The 15,656-nt window shown below is 40.3% G+C and overlaps 1 protein-coding gene across 2 annotated transcripts in view; it reads right to left on the bottom strand.

Annotated features, from left to right (window-relative positions):
* Positions 1-334: 334 nt before the first annotated feature.
* Positions 335-15,656, bottom strand: part of EVC (EvC ciliary complex subunit 1) — an 88,992-nt gene continuing 73,670 nt past the window's right edge. Inside the window, exons 14-21 of one of the 2 annotated variants that reach the window (XM_026648050.1) lie at positions 15,187-15,397; positions 10,618-10,824; positions 9,700-9,844; positions 6,781-6,892; positions 4,010-4,136; positions 3,314-3,407; positions 1,567-1,679; positions 335-353 (exon numbers count right to left, since the gene is read on the bottom strand). In XM_026648050.1, the coding sequence (XP_026503835.1) occupies positions 1,603-1,679; positions 3,314-3,407; positions 4,010-4,136; positions 6,781-6,892; positions 9,700-9,844; positions 10,618-10,824; positions 15,187-15,397 (973 nt within the window). In that variant the 3' untranslated portion in view covers positions 335-353; positions 1,567-1,602. The remainder of the gene's footprint in view (positions 354-1,566; positions 1,680-3,313; positions 3,408-4,009; positions 4,137-6,780; positions 6,893-9,699; positions 9,845-10,617; positions 10,825-15,186; positions 15,398-15,656) is intronic. The other variant, XM_026648051.1, reaches the window with a different exon arrangement.

Genomic DNA, 15,656 nt, shown 5'->3' with positions numbered 1-15,656 from the left:
CAGAGCTGGCTTCCTGTTCTTTTGTACAGAACCAAGTGGGAATGTTTCATTATCAGCTTAAGGACGATGGCTAAATGCTGTATCTCCATGTGTTGGAGTTTTGTTTATACTGCTTCACAATTGTGGAATAAGGCTTCTTAGTTTTTAATGAGGTTCTTATTTGTTCTCCAATGATCCTGCTCAGTAAATATTTACAGTAGTTTAGTTTGTCCAGAAAAATGCTTTGGGACTCAACATTCAGGCTGACAGACAATTCACAGAACTGTTTTCACTACATGTTGCACCTCTTCTTCTGCATCTTTGAATTCTTCCCTTGATCAATTTCAGTTTCATGCTGCCTCTGCAATTTGTTTCTGATTAAAAACACAAAAAACAAACCCAACAAAATAAAATTTTAGACCAAAATTCTCCATGGCTCTGATTCCATTTTAATAACAGAAGGGAGTTTGTTACATTGTAATATTAGGCTTTCACTTTCTAGCTGCAACTGACTTATTAAAAGCCTGCCAAAACATAGAAGATAAATATACATTGATCTGCCCTGTGCTCTTCCCCATGCTACAAATGTCTTCTGTTTGCTGAAGGAATGTGGTGTGTGAGAAAGCATAGTAATCATGCTATCAGGGACAAGAGCCATCTTCCTATCCTATCCTATCTCCTAGAACTGGAAGGGACCTTGAAAGGTCATCGAGTCCAGCCCCCTGCCTTCACTAACAGGACCAAGTACTGATTTTGCCCCAGATCCCTAAGTGGCCCCCTCAAGGATTGAACTCACAACCCTGGGTTTAGCAGGCCAATGCTCAAACCACTGAGCTATCCCTCCCCCCCATCTTCTGGGAGCAATCCCAGCCCATGGTCACTCAGGGGATAAATACTCTTCCTAAAGGCTCTGTATGGTTCTTGAGAAGCAACTATTTGTAATGCCTGTCAGAATGATCTGTTCAATGCATCAAACCCCAGCCATCAGTGAACCAGTTTGACCTGTCCTCCCAGTAATCATCTGGCATGTTTTAGGTTTGAGCCTCTTTCTCCATGTCCAGTTAGCACCCTAGGAGATGTTTCGAATAGTGATTATGTTGATAGCAAAAGCTGTCAGCTCTGCTCCTCCAGAAGCCAACAACCAGCACCTGCTTTTGTCCAGGAAACTGAGGCAGTGGCTATTTAGATACTAGTGGCCAGATTTTGTCTACTGTAAATCATTGTAGTTCCACTGACTTCAATAGGTCTAGGCTGAATTACACCAGCTGTGACTTTATTCTCATGTGTAAGAAACAGTGAAAGACACCTTAGAAATACCAAGCTTGGACAGAAACATACAATTTCTTATTGCTATCTAAAATTAAAGTGAAAATTAAAAACAAACAGACTAGAGAGCCAAATTTAGAAGCTCTTCCTGCATTTAAAAAGGGTGATGGGGAGAATGAGTATGTTCATGCTTTAACACGAATATTGGTAAGAAGAGGAAAGAATATAGATACTATATTTTTCTATCAGATCAATGTACTTCCTTGAGAAACAGATTTTTTATCAAGTTATTATAAACATCCATTTTAGCTCCAGTTATACCTGACTGATCCAGAAGTCTCTTCCTGGGGCATCTGGTCATTTTTCATTGAAGTCACCAGAATCCTCTTTTCCCCAGGAATGGGAGTTCTTCCTTTTTGTTTTTTGGCTTTTTCCTGAAAAGGCATGGAAACGTCATTTAAAATCACTATGGTAACTTCTTTTGATTATGATTTACCATGCAGTAGGCATGTCTTTCTTTTCACACTTGCCAAAGGCTGACATGTTTTAGAATGTGGCATAATGTCTTAAAGCACAATTAGGTAGTTTCTAAGCAGATAAGTGTATTAGCAAATTAATGGAGACTGCTTTGAGCTACAACCAAAAGAATAAAGGCAGTTGTTTTGTAATTTTAAGGAAATATGTAGACAAACTTTTGATGTTAATGGTCCATATTTTTTGTGTGGTCTCAACCTTGCATTCATAGTTAAGGCACCCACAGGGACAAGCAATTGTTAGGGGGGGATGATAGCATGGGGATGAGGTAGGGTGGGTTCAAAAGTGCCTAAATGAGTTAATTAGGAATATTAGTGCCATTGACTCTCAATTGAACTTGTGGTCCTAACTGAAACCTGACCCTAAATATTTCACTACAGCAACTGATTAGTGGAATCAACTAGGTCAGGGATTTTCAACCTGGAGGTTGCACACTCATTTAACTGCACCTGCAGATTTGGCTCCACAACTGATGGTGGGCACAAAACTAGATGTCATTTTAACAAATTTGTCCATGTCAGTTGAAACAGTGAATTAATTAAGGCTGCAGTTAATTCCTGTAAGTATGCATAGCCCCTATGATTGTACTTATTCATAGAAGTTTACTTTTTTAGGCTGTTGGTGGGGAATGAAGGAGGATTATTCCTTCCTCCCCATCCAGGGAGAGAAATCTGGGTGATTCAGTTCCAATAAGGCCTGTTTGATTGCAAATAACTTTAATCTGTGAATGGAGTCCTTCTTTATGGTCAGGTGTTTCTGAAGAGGAACCTGAAGGTGTCTAAGTAATTCTGGGTTGAAGAATTAAGCTAGCCAAGGCCTTAACCTGCTGGATATAGCTCTGGTAAGATGCACACAAATGTGTAAAATGATAGGGTAACTTTCATGACAGAAGCTCTACTTAGCAGAGTTTCTCTCTTTTCCTTGATGTATGTTCAGATCTGAATCTTCTTATTTGGTGCCTACATCTATCTTTTACCAGCTACAACCCAGCAGGAAAGCCCACCACTCTCAGCTAGGAGTGGCAGATAACTCTTGGAACCATTTCCCACTCAGGGGGAGGCTTTCAAAGGTACCAACGGGAGTTATGTCCTCAATTCCCACTGACTTTCAGTGCGAGATGGGTGCCTCACTGCCATTTATGCCTTTCAGAATATCCTTCCCAGTGTGGTCAGACAGGAGTATAGCCAGCGAACTAATGTCTTGGGTTTGAAAGAGCTTAGGAGGGCCCTCTGTTAGAAAAATAGTTCAACCCATTTAAACAGATAGGTCCACCAGAGCATTTATTTTTTAAATACGTTTCTCTCTATTTCCCCTCTGAGTATACTGATCTGGGGATGGTAAATGGGTAAAAGTGCTGGCATGTAAATCTGAGGCCCCATATCAGCCTGGATTGGAATCTTAATTGGCTAAACATATTGCCTGTTTTCAGAGCCAATTTTATAAGAAAAGTAGGGGTGTGTATAATTTGCAAACCCCTTACCATGCATGAAGCTTTAAAAAAACCAGGCAAGCAAGCAAGCATCTCAATACTAACCTGATTGTACACTCCTATTTAAAGGCTGCTTGCGCACTGTGAGGGGAAGTCGGGCCAATGCAGCTAGCTCAGTGATGAAATCCTGTTCTGCTTGCTGAACACAAAGGAAGATATATTATGATACTTTATAAAAGAGAAGAATGCTAACAAAGTTCAAACAGTTTGATTCCAGGCCATCCTAATCTACTCATGGAGAGGATAGGTGGGTCTAGAAGTGTGAAGAGCAAGGCAGTCACCAGGGTCACATCTGTGAACCAAAGTATGTACTAGTAGTAGTAATAAGAAGGCTATGTCCTCTGCTTTTGCTCAGCAAAGAGAAAGTGATGCACAAATGACAGAAATGTTCTCTCATTGATAGGGTGGGCATGCTCACAACTGGTTCTAGAGGAAACTTGAGGTGAGAAAAATGCACATTAAAATAAAAACCACTCACCAAATGTTCTTCTCTGTGCTAATGGAATACCCTTTAGGAGGATGGGACTTAACACATTATTTGGTCTGTTCTTGAAAAGGCTTTTGCAAATGTATAGAGCCTGGTTCACAGTCCACTAAAGTCAATGGGGCGTTTTTCCGTTGACTTCAACGGGCTTTGGAAAAAGCCCCCGGAGCCTCTCAGAAGTTTTGCCACTGACTTCAATGGCAGCAGGAGCAGGTCCTCAGCTAGCTATACCTGCAACTTATTTTACCTTGATTTACCTTTAGCTGATTTTCAAGCTGTGTTTCTAGATGATGCAGTACCAATATCTTCTGTTTTAGGGAGTCCAGACGAAACTGCTGCTGCACATCAAACTGAGCCAAGAATTTCTGTTGTTGTAACAACATCCTGGTAAAGGAAAGCAGGCTAGTTCAAGAGGGTTTAGTGAGTTTAACCTAAAGAATAAATCTATTTTTGTGCTATTTAGAAAGTTTCTTACAGAGTAAGAAACTCTGACTATTAAAATCACCCCTTAGAGACATAAAAAAACCATTAGTTTTGCCAAAGCAATTAATTTTAACAGCTTCCATAGTCACTAAATGGAATATGGTTTTTTTTGTTTTTGTTTTTTTCCCTTTTCTTTTTCTTTTTTGGTATCTCTCCAAACTGCAGGGGCTTTGGATAGTCTTTTGGTAAGAGTCAGGCCCTCTTTTGTAATGTTCTACGGTTAGAGGCTGACATAAAAAATGATGTTATATTCTGCATGGTATTTTCAAATCAGCTCTTTTGTCTTTCCCTGTATCATCCATGTGCCAAGAGGACTTACTTGTGGAAGCACAGCTAAAAGAGAAAAGAATTAGGAATTTCACTCTTGGTATTACACAGCTTAGTTGAGACTGAGCCAAACAGTGCTTGTATTAGCAAATGTATTCTTTGCGTGTCTTGGTTTGCTGGCCAAAGATTAATATCAGTACAGTAGAACCAGAATTTCTGTAACTCGGCTGAATCTGAAATGCTTCTTTCCTCCAATCAGTTATTATATTAGCATTATTAGTCACCCATGAGATTCCTGAGAACTATTAGTGCCTTTGATCTCCTAGAGCAGTATTTCTCAACCTGGGGGTTGCGGGACAGGTTTAGGTGGGGCTTGGGTGGCTTCTGTCCCAGCCCCCACGTGGCAGGGCTTGGGCCACGTCAGCTCCCTACCTTTTCAAGCCTTAGTAAAGGAGGAGGGGTCATGATTGTTTTTCTAAGTCCAAAGGGGGTCGCCGGCACAAAAAGGTTGAGAGAAACACTGTCCTAGAGCATTCTCAAATACATCTATACACCACCAACTGATCGAGGCCCATTTTAATGTTGAATGCTTATGGAATGTTGGCTTTTTCTAATTGCTCTTTGAGCATGGAATGAAACAACTGAATTGAGGCCCTGAACCAACCACCAGTGAAATCAATGGGAGTTTTTCCATTTGTATGAATAGGAGCTTTCCCACTGATTTCCTTAGAACCAGGATTTAGCCTTAGAAGAAATCACAATGACAAGTGTGGAGCAAGTGTTGATGATTGATTAATTTTTAAGATATTACTTTGGATTAACAAAAAACTACATTCTCCATCACTATGTACTTCTGCTTGTACTAAGGTTGACTTCATTGTATTTTATATGAAATATATGATGAAGAAAGTAATGAAGTAAGCAACAGCTACACTTGAAATGAGGTGAATTGTTTCATGTCTAAAACCAGTGACGAAGGCCAGGGACGGCTCTAGCTTTTTTGCCGCCCCAAGCACGGCAGGCAGGCTGCCTTCGGTGGCTTGCCTGCGGGAGGTCCCTGGTCCCGTGGATTTGGCGGCATGCCTGTGGGAGGTCTGCCGGTCCCGCGGCTTCGGCGTACCCGCCGCCGAATTGCCGCCGTATCCGCAGGACCGGTGGACCTCCTGCAGGCATGCCGCCGAAGGCTGCCTGACTGCCGCCCTCGCAGGGACCAGCAGGGCGTCCCCCGTGGCTTGCCGCCCCAGGCACGCGCTTGGAGTGCTGGTGCCTGGAGCCGCCGCTGGGGAGAGTGATGGACAGTGAGATCTTTCCTACAACCCTTAGTTGCATGGATTCCTTTCTAAAGAGTAATATTACAAATGAGGATGAAGAGCAGGGACTTGAGCAATGATTTCCTGTGAGTTAGAGGTAGCAGAATATCTGTACAAATGCTTAACCTGGCTGATGTGTCAAAATGAAACAGTCTGTGTCACTCCACATGCTAAGTCAGGTCTTTTTGAAGATAGTACAGAAAAGAAAAGATTACAAAAACAAATATCTCACAAACTTCATGACTTAGGGCCCAGTCCTGCAAACACATGCAAAATGGAACCTTTTACTCTAGTAAACAGTACATCCGTTAGTAAGTGCTTTTGGGATCAGGATTTTAGTTGTGTAAAATCATACATAGCAAATTATTGATTTTGATTGAATAAGAATCCATTAACTACACTAATACTCTAAGGCCTGGATCCATTTGGAGGATTTAGCCCTAAATATAATACAGTATCTTTGAAAGCACAGGATGCTAATTGTATTCTTCTTTGCATTTTAAATAAGGTTATTCATGATCCCTTAATTTTATCTTAATTACAGTATACATTTACTCAAAAGTGAACAAGAGTACTTTCAGTGTTTTAACCAGATTAGACAGAATATGATGTATCTGAAAGCAGCAGTCTCAATGTCATATTTACTTCAAAGAACTTTTAAAAGTTAGTACATGGCTTGAATTTTTTTTTAAAAAAAACTGTTCTGATAGCAAGTGCCTTATGTGTTACTTTATGTACTGTGATTAATGAACATCAAAATGTTGAATAGTGACAGAGCAATTCTCTGAGCTCAGATACATATAAATTGAGACTACACTTTCCTTTTTCTTTAAAGGCAAAACACAAACGAATGTCAAGTTTTTGTGGTCTGTTATTTGAAGTTATTTAATCACAGCTCAGTTCACAAAACTGAAACAACTCACAAGATTTAAATATCAAGAATAAGTAATATTCCTGCCTGCTCTCACCTTTGATGGACTGCAGATGACGCGTTCAGGGTGCCTTGATTCATTTTTTCTTTCAATGTTTGTTCATTGTCTTCTTGTTTTTTTCTGAGTCTGTTATTTTCGGTCCTTTCTGCTAAAATAACATTTATGTAAAATCTTCTGCTCAAAATAACATATCCTGTGATATTTTTACTTTGAGTTGTGACAATATATTAATTTAATTTTCTTATCAGCACAATTCAATATAATCCCAGTCTTTCCAAAGTTAGTGCTGTTTTAGTGTGTAAAGTACATCTTACATACACCTGCTGTGTATACTTATGCTACTGTAATTTGTTTTATAATCAGTTGAAAAATTGGCCAGTCTTTTTGTAATTCACTTTTCCAGAAAGGCTCGGATGCAGGTGGTAATTTTCAGGCTATTATTATTTTTATCCACTTTTTCCAGCAGACTGAGTGATGTACAGGAAATTCAAGTGACAGGTCATAGAACTCAGCCCAGCTTACAGTCTAGACTTCTGCTAGCCACAAGTCCTTTATGCTAACAACTAGGTTGTGAAGTTTTCAAGGCATACCCATTTTGATTTCTTTTTGAGGGTGTGACGAAGAAAGCAAGAACAAGCTCGGCTAAACTCAAGGGCCTAATCCATTCTGGGTTTAACTACACTGAAGTCAATGAAATTTGCACAAGGAATGGATGTAGTCCCAGGTTTCTAAACCTGTTTAGTTTTATTAATCCAGGGGTCGGCAACCTTTCAGAAGTGGTGTGCCGAATCTTCATTTATTCACTATAATTTAAGGTTTTGTGTGCCAGTAATATATTTTAACGTTTTAGAAGGTCTCTTTCTCTAAGTCTATAATATATAACTAAACTATTGTTGTATGTAAAGTAAATAAGGTTTTTAAAATGTTTAAGAAGCTTCATTTAAAATTAAATTAAAATGCAGAGCCTCTTGCTCCGGTGGCCAGGACCCGGACAGTGTGAGTACCACTGAAAATCAGCTCGCGTGCCACCTTCGGCGCGCGTGCCATAGGTTGCCTACCCCTGTATTAATCTTATGCTTTAATGAAGAGTACAGGCACCACTTGTGCTAACCACTGCAGCAGGCTCCTTGTTTTCCTAAGTACAGGGGAGCACGTGATACAAGCCCAATCCTCTCCTGAACATAGTGTGGCAGACTTCCAAGTGGACGAGATGGCAGCTGTTTCCAGCAGTACGTCAGGAACAGCTGGACCTGTAGTAGACAGTAAGATAAGGAGAAAGCAAAACAAGAGGTAGGGAGCAAGAAGCAGCTGTCATGGGCTAAGAGTGGCTAAAGTAATATGCAAGGTTGGTAGATTAGCTCAACCCGAGCATCGTGTCAAAGGGCAGCATCTGAAGAAAATGCACCAATTTGAAGTTTCTCAGACAGGTTATGGTTAATGGCTAGTGGCAAGAGTTACAAGATAGATGTAAGTGCTATACAATTCTGTCTCTTAACATAATAAAAACAAGAATCACAAGAGAGAAATAGTGGTTCATAGCTATTAAAAACCTAAGATGAATAGCAGTAAAGGCACATGGGTCTTCAATATTCTTTCACTCTAGTAATTCATGATTGCTTTTTGTTTGATTTGTGATTCTTCACTGGGTGTGTCTTGGGCCACATAGGTCTAGATCATATTATCGAGGGTCTAATAAACTCCTGTTTTTATTACCAACATAAATAAATTTCTGCTCTATCATGCCAGTAGGTTTATAGTCAAGTAATGCAATGACAGTATTTTCCCCCTAAGTGTGGATCTTCAATCAAAGAGCAAAACCGCCTTCTTAACAGCTGCTTATAAATTTAAATCCCACACAGCTTGTAAGTAGTAATACTGATGTGTTGAACCATTAATATTATCCAAACAGACAACAAAATGTTCTAAATGAGCAACTGCCATAACTCACTCCATATTTTGTCACTCAGTCATGAGTGATATTCAAGGCCCTTCTTAAGCAAAGCATTTAGTCATATGCTTAAATCCAACTCTAGTTAGGAAAATATTTTTGCACATGCTTAACTGTAGCCAGTTGCTTAGGCCCATCAAAGACCCTGGGATTTAAGCAGGTTTTTAAGTTCAGAGCTAACTAAGGATGCACTGCTGAATCAGGGCCAAAGCCTTCAAGAGAGACCCTGAATGACACATACAGGGACCCTTTACTGCATGGCTCCCATTCAACAATGCAGCCTCTAAAATGCATTGGCGTTCCTACCCCTTGTATCACATGCTTCAGCATAGAAAACTGAATGGGAGGTGGTGGTCATTGTCTGGTACAGCCAAGGTCTTAGTTTGATGAACTGGTAACATTTTGGAAACCAAAGCCTATAATTATTATACTTCCAGCACATTGTATTGTTTTTGAAGGTGCAATCAGATCTACAAATTCAATTTACTTTGTGAAGTACTGTTACATTCTGTTATGTTTAAAGATCTTTATACATGGTGACAGAGTGCTAACAGCAGCACCCTGACCACTGACGGTGCTGCAGGCTGGGGAAGGCTGCAGGCCCAGCTGAGGGCAATTATATACTTTCTGGTAGGGGATTGTGAGCACCTGGGTGGCAATCACTGGGTTAACAAGGTAATTGGGGGTGGGGGGTGCGCGGCGGGGGAGGAGAATATAAGGAGAGGAAACAGGAAGCAAAGGTGGCTGACAAGGAAGCGTGGGTGGGCTGCACAGAAGTCTGTCCTTGCTACAAACCTATGTTGCATAGTTTATCTTTTGCTAAGTGTGCCCTCTTACATAACTAAACAGCCTAGTATACATTTGTGACTGCAGAACCACCTGAACTGGCCAGGCAGTGAGGTTCACTAGGTAGCGAAGGAGGGGCCCTGTCACATATGCACACATACATTAATAGCATTTGTTAAAAGTAAAGTTTAACACCACATAATTGCTGCTATTCTTCATACCCTGAAAGGATTTCAGCTGTTGAAGTTTTCTGTTTTCATGCCCGTCCATGATTTTTTCTATTTGCTGGTAGTAGCATTGCACCAGTCTATTGACACCATTGCTGGTCACATATACACTCTCTACAGCTGCTTCTATCAGTCTCTCCTGCAATACACAGTACAAGTAGCTATTAATTTATTAAGGGGAAGAACTAAAATGTCTGTCTGCTTAAGAAGCAAACTAGAAGACATGCAGAAATCTTCTAAGGGTGAGCGTGCATGTGTGCAAGTGCATGTCTGTGAATTTAGTACTTGTGAAATGTGCCAGACTGATGATCTGGAAAATAGGGTACTCTGTTTATCCACAGAACAGTACAACACCAATAGTGACAGTGCAAGCTTCCCTACTAATATGCTTCAATCCTCATCTGGAGGGGTTCAGTCTCCATGACCCATTCCGTCCTAGACTGCCAATGAACTACAATGCACACACAGCTCTCCCATTTTTCATGGTACAGTAAATTAAGCAGCGTCTCTTCTTATCGCTGTCAATCTTGCTATATACTGTAATATGGGTTAACCAATTTTTGTCTTGACTTGGCAATAATTCTGTTTGTTAATTCATAGTATTTATTAACCTTCAACTCCTTGTAAATGGGTAGTGGTCCCAAAATGCTCCTAACCATACTAATTCTCTCTGTCTTGGAGAGAGCTCTCAACTCTCTTATACTTTTGAGTTGGGCCTAATACCTGGTCTGGGTGCCAGGATGAGTCAGCAGAAGAGCTCTGTATCTCTATACAGCATTTGTAAGATCATATAACAGGTTGTAGTTCTTCCGCTTGTGATGCTTCCTTATGCTGGATAATAAATTACTATAGTGTCCCTCCATTTTATCAGAAAGTATTTCCTAAAAAGGCTGCTAGGGATTGATCAAATACCTTGAAGTCCTCTCCATCCTCAGAGCTTTGCTTAGCAGCTTCTTGCCGGGCATGCTGGAGCAAGGCCTGCCCAATCACTTGTTCCATGTGCTGCTGCACAAGCTGAAGAGCTTCTTGGATTTCTGCAACTAACTGCTGATGAAATTCCAAACGTGTTTGTTGAGTTTCCTCCTCCAGCTTCTCCTCTTCTTCCAGAATGTGAGATTCCTAGTAATCAGATAAAAGCTATAAGAGAGCTAACATTCCACTACATATCTTTATGGCCAAATAACTGGGCATTAGACCCTTGATTCTTTAGGAGACAAAGACATCCTTGGGATAAGTCTGTTTATCTTAATAGCTATACTGAAGTTGTGTGAGCCTATTGTATGTGTGGTTTTTAAAGGAAATTCCTTTCACTCCTGCAACAAGGCTGTCTTTGACTACATCTATATGTACCTATTTCTGGCTCCCTCCAGAGATAGGTGAGTGGTTGTGTATTTAGAATGTTCATCATGTGTACTACTAGGGGGTAGTGTGCTGCTGAAGGTGTCCTCTTTCAGATAAGATTTGAAATTGAGGTATTGACCACTTCTGGTAGCTAAGCTTTCAACAGCTAGTGTGTTAACCTCAGTGACCTGGCTTTATTCCAATCTGTGTAACTTCAATTGCTTACCACTGTTTCAATTGTTTTGTATTTTTCTTTCCATTTTGTCCTAAACTGTTGTTCAGTTTTGCTAGGCACGGTTAAATGGATGATGTGTTTCACCCCAGAGGCAGCTGCATTTTGAATGAAGCAATTCTTATATGGAAAGTGGAAAAACTACTTTGAGATCCTTTGAAGTTCAAGGCACTAAGTAAGAACTATGCTCAGGCACTCAGATAAGATGGTGATGAGGGCAGTATATTGTAAGGTCTTAGAAGATAATACTAATGCAAAACACCTGTTTTCTCTAGCAGGCAGAGAGAGGGGGGAAATGAGGCACACTTTAAACATATATTCAGTAAAAGCCAGAGAGAATAAGTAAGGTAAAAAGACTTTGTAGACAGGAACATATTCCAGGCACTGCAATTATTTCTATATCCCTTGACTCTGTCTGCTATAAATGCTATTTACTTAATTGATACCTATTAGTGATGGCAGAAGCTGGTCAGGTGCTGCTTGCACACAGCAAACTAGGGATTTGTTGAATCCCAAGAAGTCCCTCCAAATGGGAAGAACTGAAAAGACCACATTTCTGAAGCAAATTCTCTGTGCTACCCACCTGTGAGCGTACAGAAAGCTAACACATAAATAACATGGCATAGCTCACTGCTGAGGGACCTTGGGCAAGTCTCTTCACTTCTGTGCCTCAGTTTTTCCATCTGTAAAATGGAGATAATGATACTGACTATAGCTGGTTGAAAAAATTTCAGCAAGACTTTTCTATTGAAAACTGTTGTTTTGCCAAAACTGAAATGTTTTGTGCAAATGTGATGGTTTCAATGAAAATTTCATCAGGAAGTTTCTCAGCTCCAGGCTGGAATTTCTGAAGGTAGGGAGAGAGAGAGAGAAACCAACCCACTCTGAATTGGCAGAACAGGGAGCTGAAGCTGGTCTCCTACATCCAACATAAATGCTCTAACTACTAGGCTACTGGCTGGGGAGGTGTGTGGTGGGGAGGGGTTGGTCTCTGTCTCATGTTTTTTTGTGAAAAATTCCAGAAGCTCTAATTTTTGTTCTGCAGTGGAACAAAAATAAATTTTGAAACCTTGAAATTTTTTGCAAAATGGAATTGTTTACCAGCCAGTCCTAATACTGATCTCTTCTGTAAAGTGCTTGAAGATCTGCTGATGAAAAGTGCTAAATAAGGGCAAGGTACTGTTGTTATAGCAGACAGCTTCCAGGAGAAATAGTTCAGTGTTTAAAAACAATATGTCATGTAGGGCTCAGGTTATTCAGATGAGTCCCATGATTACAGCAGATTTCAAATCCTTTGGATTGAGTCTTTATGCTGTGACACATCTTGTCCTTTCAAGTCAAAATGTCACACTAATATGAAAAAACTACGAGGAGTCCTTGTGGCACCTTAGAGACTAAAATTTTTTGGGGTATAAGCTTTTGTGGGCTAAAACCCACTTCATCCGTGGGTTTTAGCCCACAAAAGCTTATGCCCAAATAAATTTTAGTCTCACAGGCCTGGTCTCCACTAAGCCCCCACTTCGGACTAAGGTACGCAAATTCAGCTACGTTAATAACGTAGCTGAATTCGAAGTACCTTAGTCCGAACTTACCGCGGGTCCAGACGCGGCAGGAAGGCTCCCCCATCGATGCCGCGTACTCCTCTCACCGAACTGGAGTACCAGCGTCGACGGCGAGCACTTCCGGGATCGATCCGGGATCGATTTATCGCATTTAAACCAGACGCGATAAATCGATCCCAGAACATCGATTGCCTGCCGCCGGACCCTCCGGTAAGTGTAGACATACCCTAAGGTGCCACAAGGACTCCTCGTAGTTTTTGCTGATACAAACTAACCCGGACACTGCTCTGAAACCTGACACTAATGTAAGTAGGGGAGCAGGATGGGATAAAACAGGAACAAGATTGAAGAGAGTGTTCATAAAAACTGCATTTCAAATAAATATTATTTAGAATGAAATGTGGGACAGGCTTTTCTTTCTCTTTTTATTTTGAGGTTAAGCTTCCCACAAAATAAAATTAATCTGGCAGCTGCGCCAAGTAACTACATTCCTCACGGAAAGTAAGAAATGAGAGTAGCACTATAACTACCCACAGGTATTTTGCAAGGTGAGGGTGCCCATGTTAATGCTGGACTGTTTTGACACATCTTTATTTATAATTCAGGCAGATGTTTCTGATTCTTTTTTTTTTTAAGCCAACAAGAATTTTTTTTTTTAGTTTTTTTTTTTTTTTTTTTTTTTTTTTTTTTTACAAGGCACAAATGTCATCTCATCATAGTTGAACTTTGGGTTTGTGTTGCTGTTTTCCTGAATGACATTTACATTTTTATACTAAATTAGAAGATTCATTGCCCCCATTATGCTGTCTGGCAGCACATCTAAAATGGCATATGCTCAAATTTAAATGAGTTTTAAAAAATACTGTAAAAGTAAACAATTTACAGACTCTCAGTCAGACAATTTAAGTTATCCCCTCCCATCCTTGCTCATGTAAGGGCTCTGGATTCTGGTTTTGGAGGATCCCATTTAACATTATTGGATTTTGTCTTTTGCTAGTCAGCTCCTTCCCCTTTCTCCTGTGGCAGGGGGAACCATAAGGTGCTGTTCTTGGCACCTCTTTAGAGGGCCAGTTTGTGGCTGGCCTCTGCAGAGCAGTACAAGAGGGGAAGGATGAAAAAACACTCCTTATGCCCTGCATCTGATCTATCCAGATCTATCTTGCTGAGGAACATAGTCTCTGCTGCAGATCAGTGTCCATGTGGGTATCGAGTGGGAGGTAGGTTAAATGGAAGGAATGTGGTAAAAATGTGTTTGTTTTTTCATCTTTAATCTGAGGCATTATTTATAATACTCAAGACTCTTCCATTCAGTAGGGAATACTTTGATGGACAAAGCCATACCAAATGGGTATCCTAATTATGCTGGGATCTAGTTGCAGACAGAGTTGCCGACCCTCCTACTTAAGGCCTGGAATGAAAGATAAGAGTCAAACAATAGGCAGGCAATTGAAGAAAAACCAGGGTTGAGTTGCACAGAAGCTACTCATCTGCTACAGCTGAAGTTAGCTTCTGAAGGCACTCTCCATAGGTCATACAGCTACATTGTGTTTCATAGGAAATTCAACCTTCTATATCCAGCAGTGTTGGCTGGGTTGGGGACTAACCTGAGTGCCTGATGGGAGTGTTGATATTTGAAATCTATAATAAGTATACATAAGAACTAACTGAACTGAAGATTAACCTTCCAGAAAGGTCATGCAGATACAAACTATACTTCTTTCCTGGAAGCAGACACTCAAGATGAATATATTTAACTCCCATCAACTCTAGTTGATCTATTTTATGTATTTCTAGAGGATGTTGCTGAGTTAGGGAAGGAAAAAGAGAAGATGGCCAGCCTCTTGAGTGGATGTGAACAACCAACACAGAACATATTTTTGTTCTGTGTTGGTTGAGAGACATAAGAACCCTTTACCCCAACAAAGGGCCTTTACAGTGCACGATTACTCGCTGCTCTGGTGGGAATTTCTCTCATCTTGTTGCATGGGCTTGTTTCCTTTACATGCTAGCACTGTATGTTTCAACTGTTGCTTTCATATCAAATTAAAAACAAAAATCTTTGTTATTCTTGCTAAAGTAGCCTTACAGTTAAAGGAGGAGTGATGTCCTTTGTAAACCTAAGGCTGCAGGAAACCATAATTTTCTATTGAAATGATGATACTTGTGCTAAGGCACTTTACATGTCAATGATGGGTAAATTTTTGAATAGAGGTTATTTCTTTTCTTTTCCTTGTCATTCTTTTCCTTGTCATTCTTTAATTTTTTGGGACTCCTAAGACTGCTTTCAATGCCAGACATTATACAAGGCAAGAACTCTGGCGAAAATGATCAGTAAACTATAAATACCATTGCATTCTGTAGTTGCCACTGGTGTTCATCTTGACAGTGTGAGGAACTCTTTTGCAGAGTATGTTGTTCTCTTAGCTTCTGAAGCAAGCTTTTCTTCTGGGACATTTTCATGTGAGTCAGAGTAGCCATAGCAACGTTTCGGACAGCTAACCTTCTGAGAACTGAACACAGCAAGAGCCTGTTTTTCCGAAATATGTATTTAGCAGACCTGTGAAAGGGATCATGGCTTTTTAATCTCCATTTATCAACCAAACTACTTTATTTTGCATATTTATGTTCAACAATGATGGTCGTGACTCATAGATGAAAGAGTTGCAACAAATACAATGCAGGGTCTGTCATACAAATGATATTCCCAAAATGCTTTACAGAGTTATACAGTACAGGTGTCACTATGACAATTTTCCAATTTTGTAGTGACAAAGTAAAAAGAAAAAAATAAAAGGAGAGGAGGCAAAGAAATTAAG

The sequence above is a fragment of the Terrapene carolina genome, unplaced genomic scaffold, assembly GCF_002925995.2.
Source record: "Terrapene carolina triunguis isolate 2854851 unplaced genomic scaffold, T_m_triunguis-2.0 Scaffold66, whole genome shotgun sequence".
NCBI classification, from domain to species: domain Eukaryota; kingdom Metazoa; phylum Chordata; order Testudines; family Emydidae; genus Terrapene; species Terrapene triunguis.
Note: the sequence above shows the minus strand (reverse complement) of the source record. Positions and strands in the feature narration are given on the sequence as shown.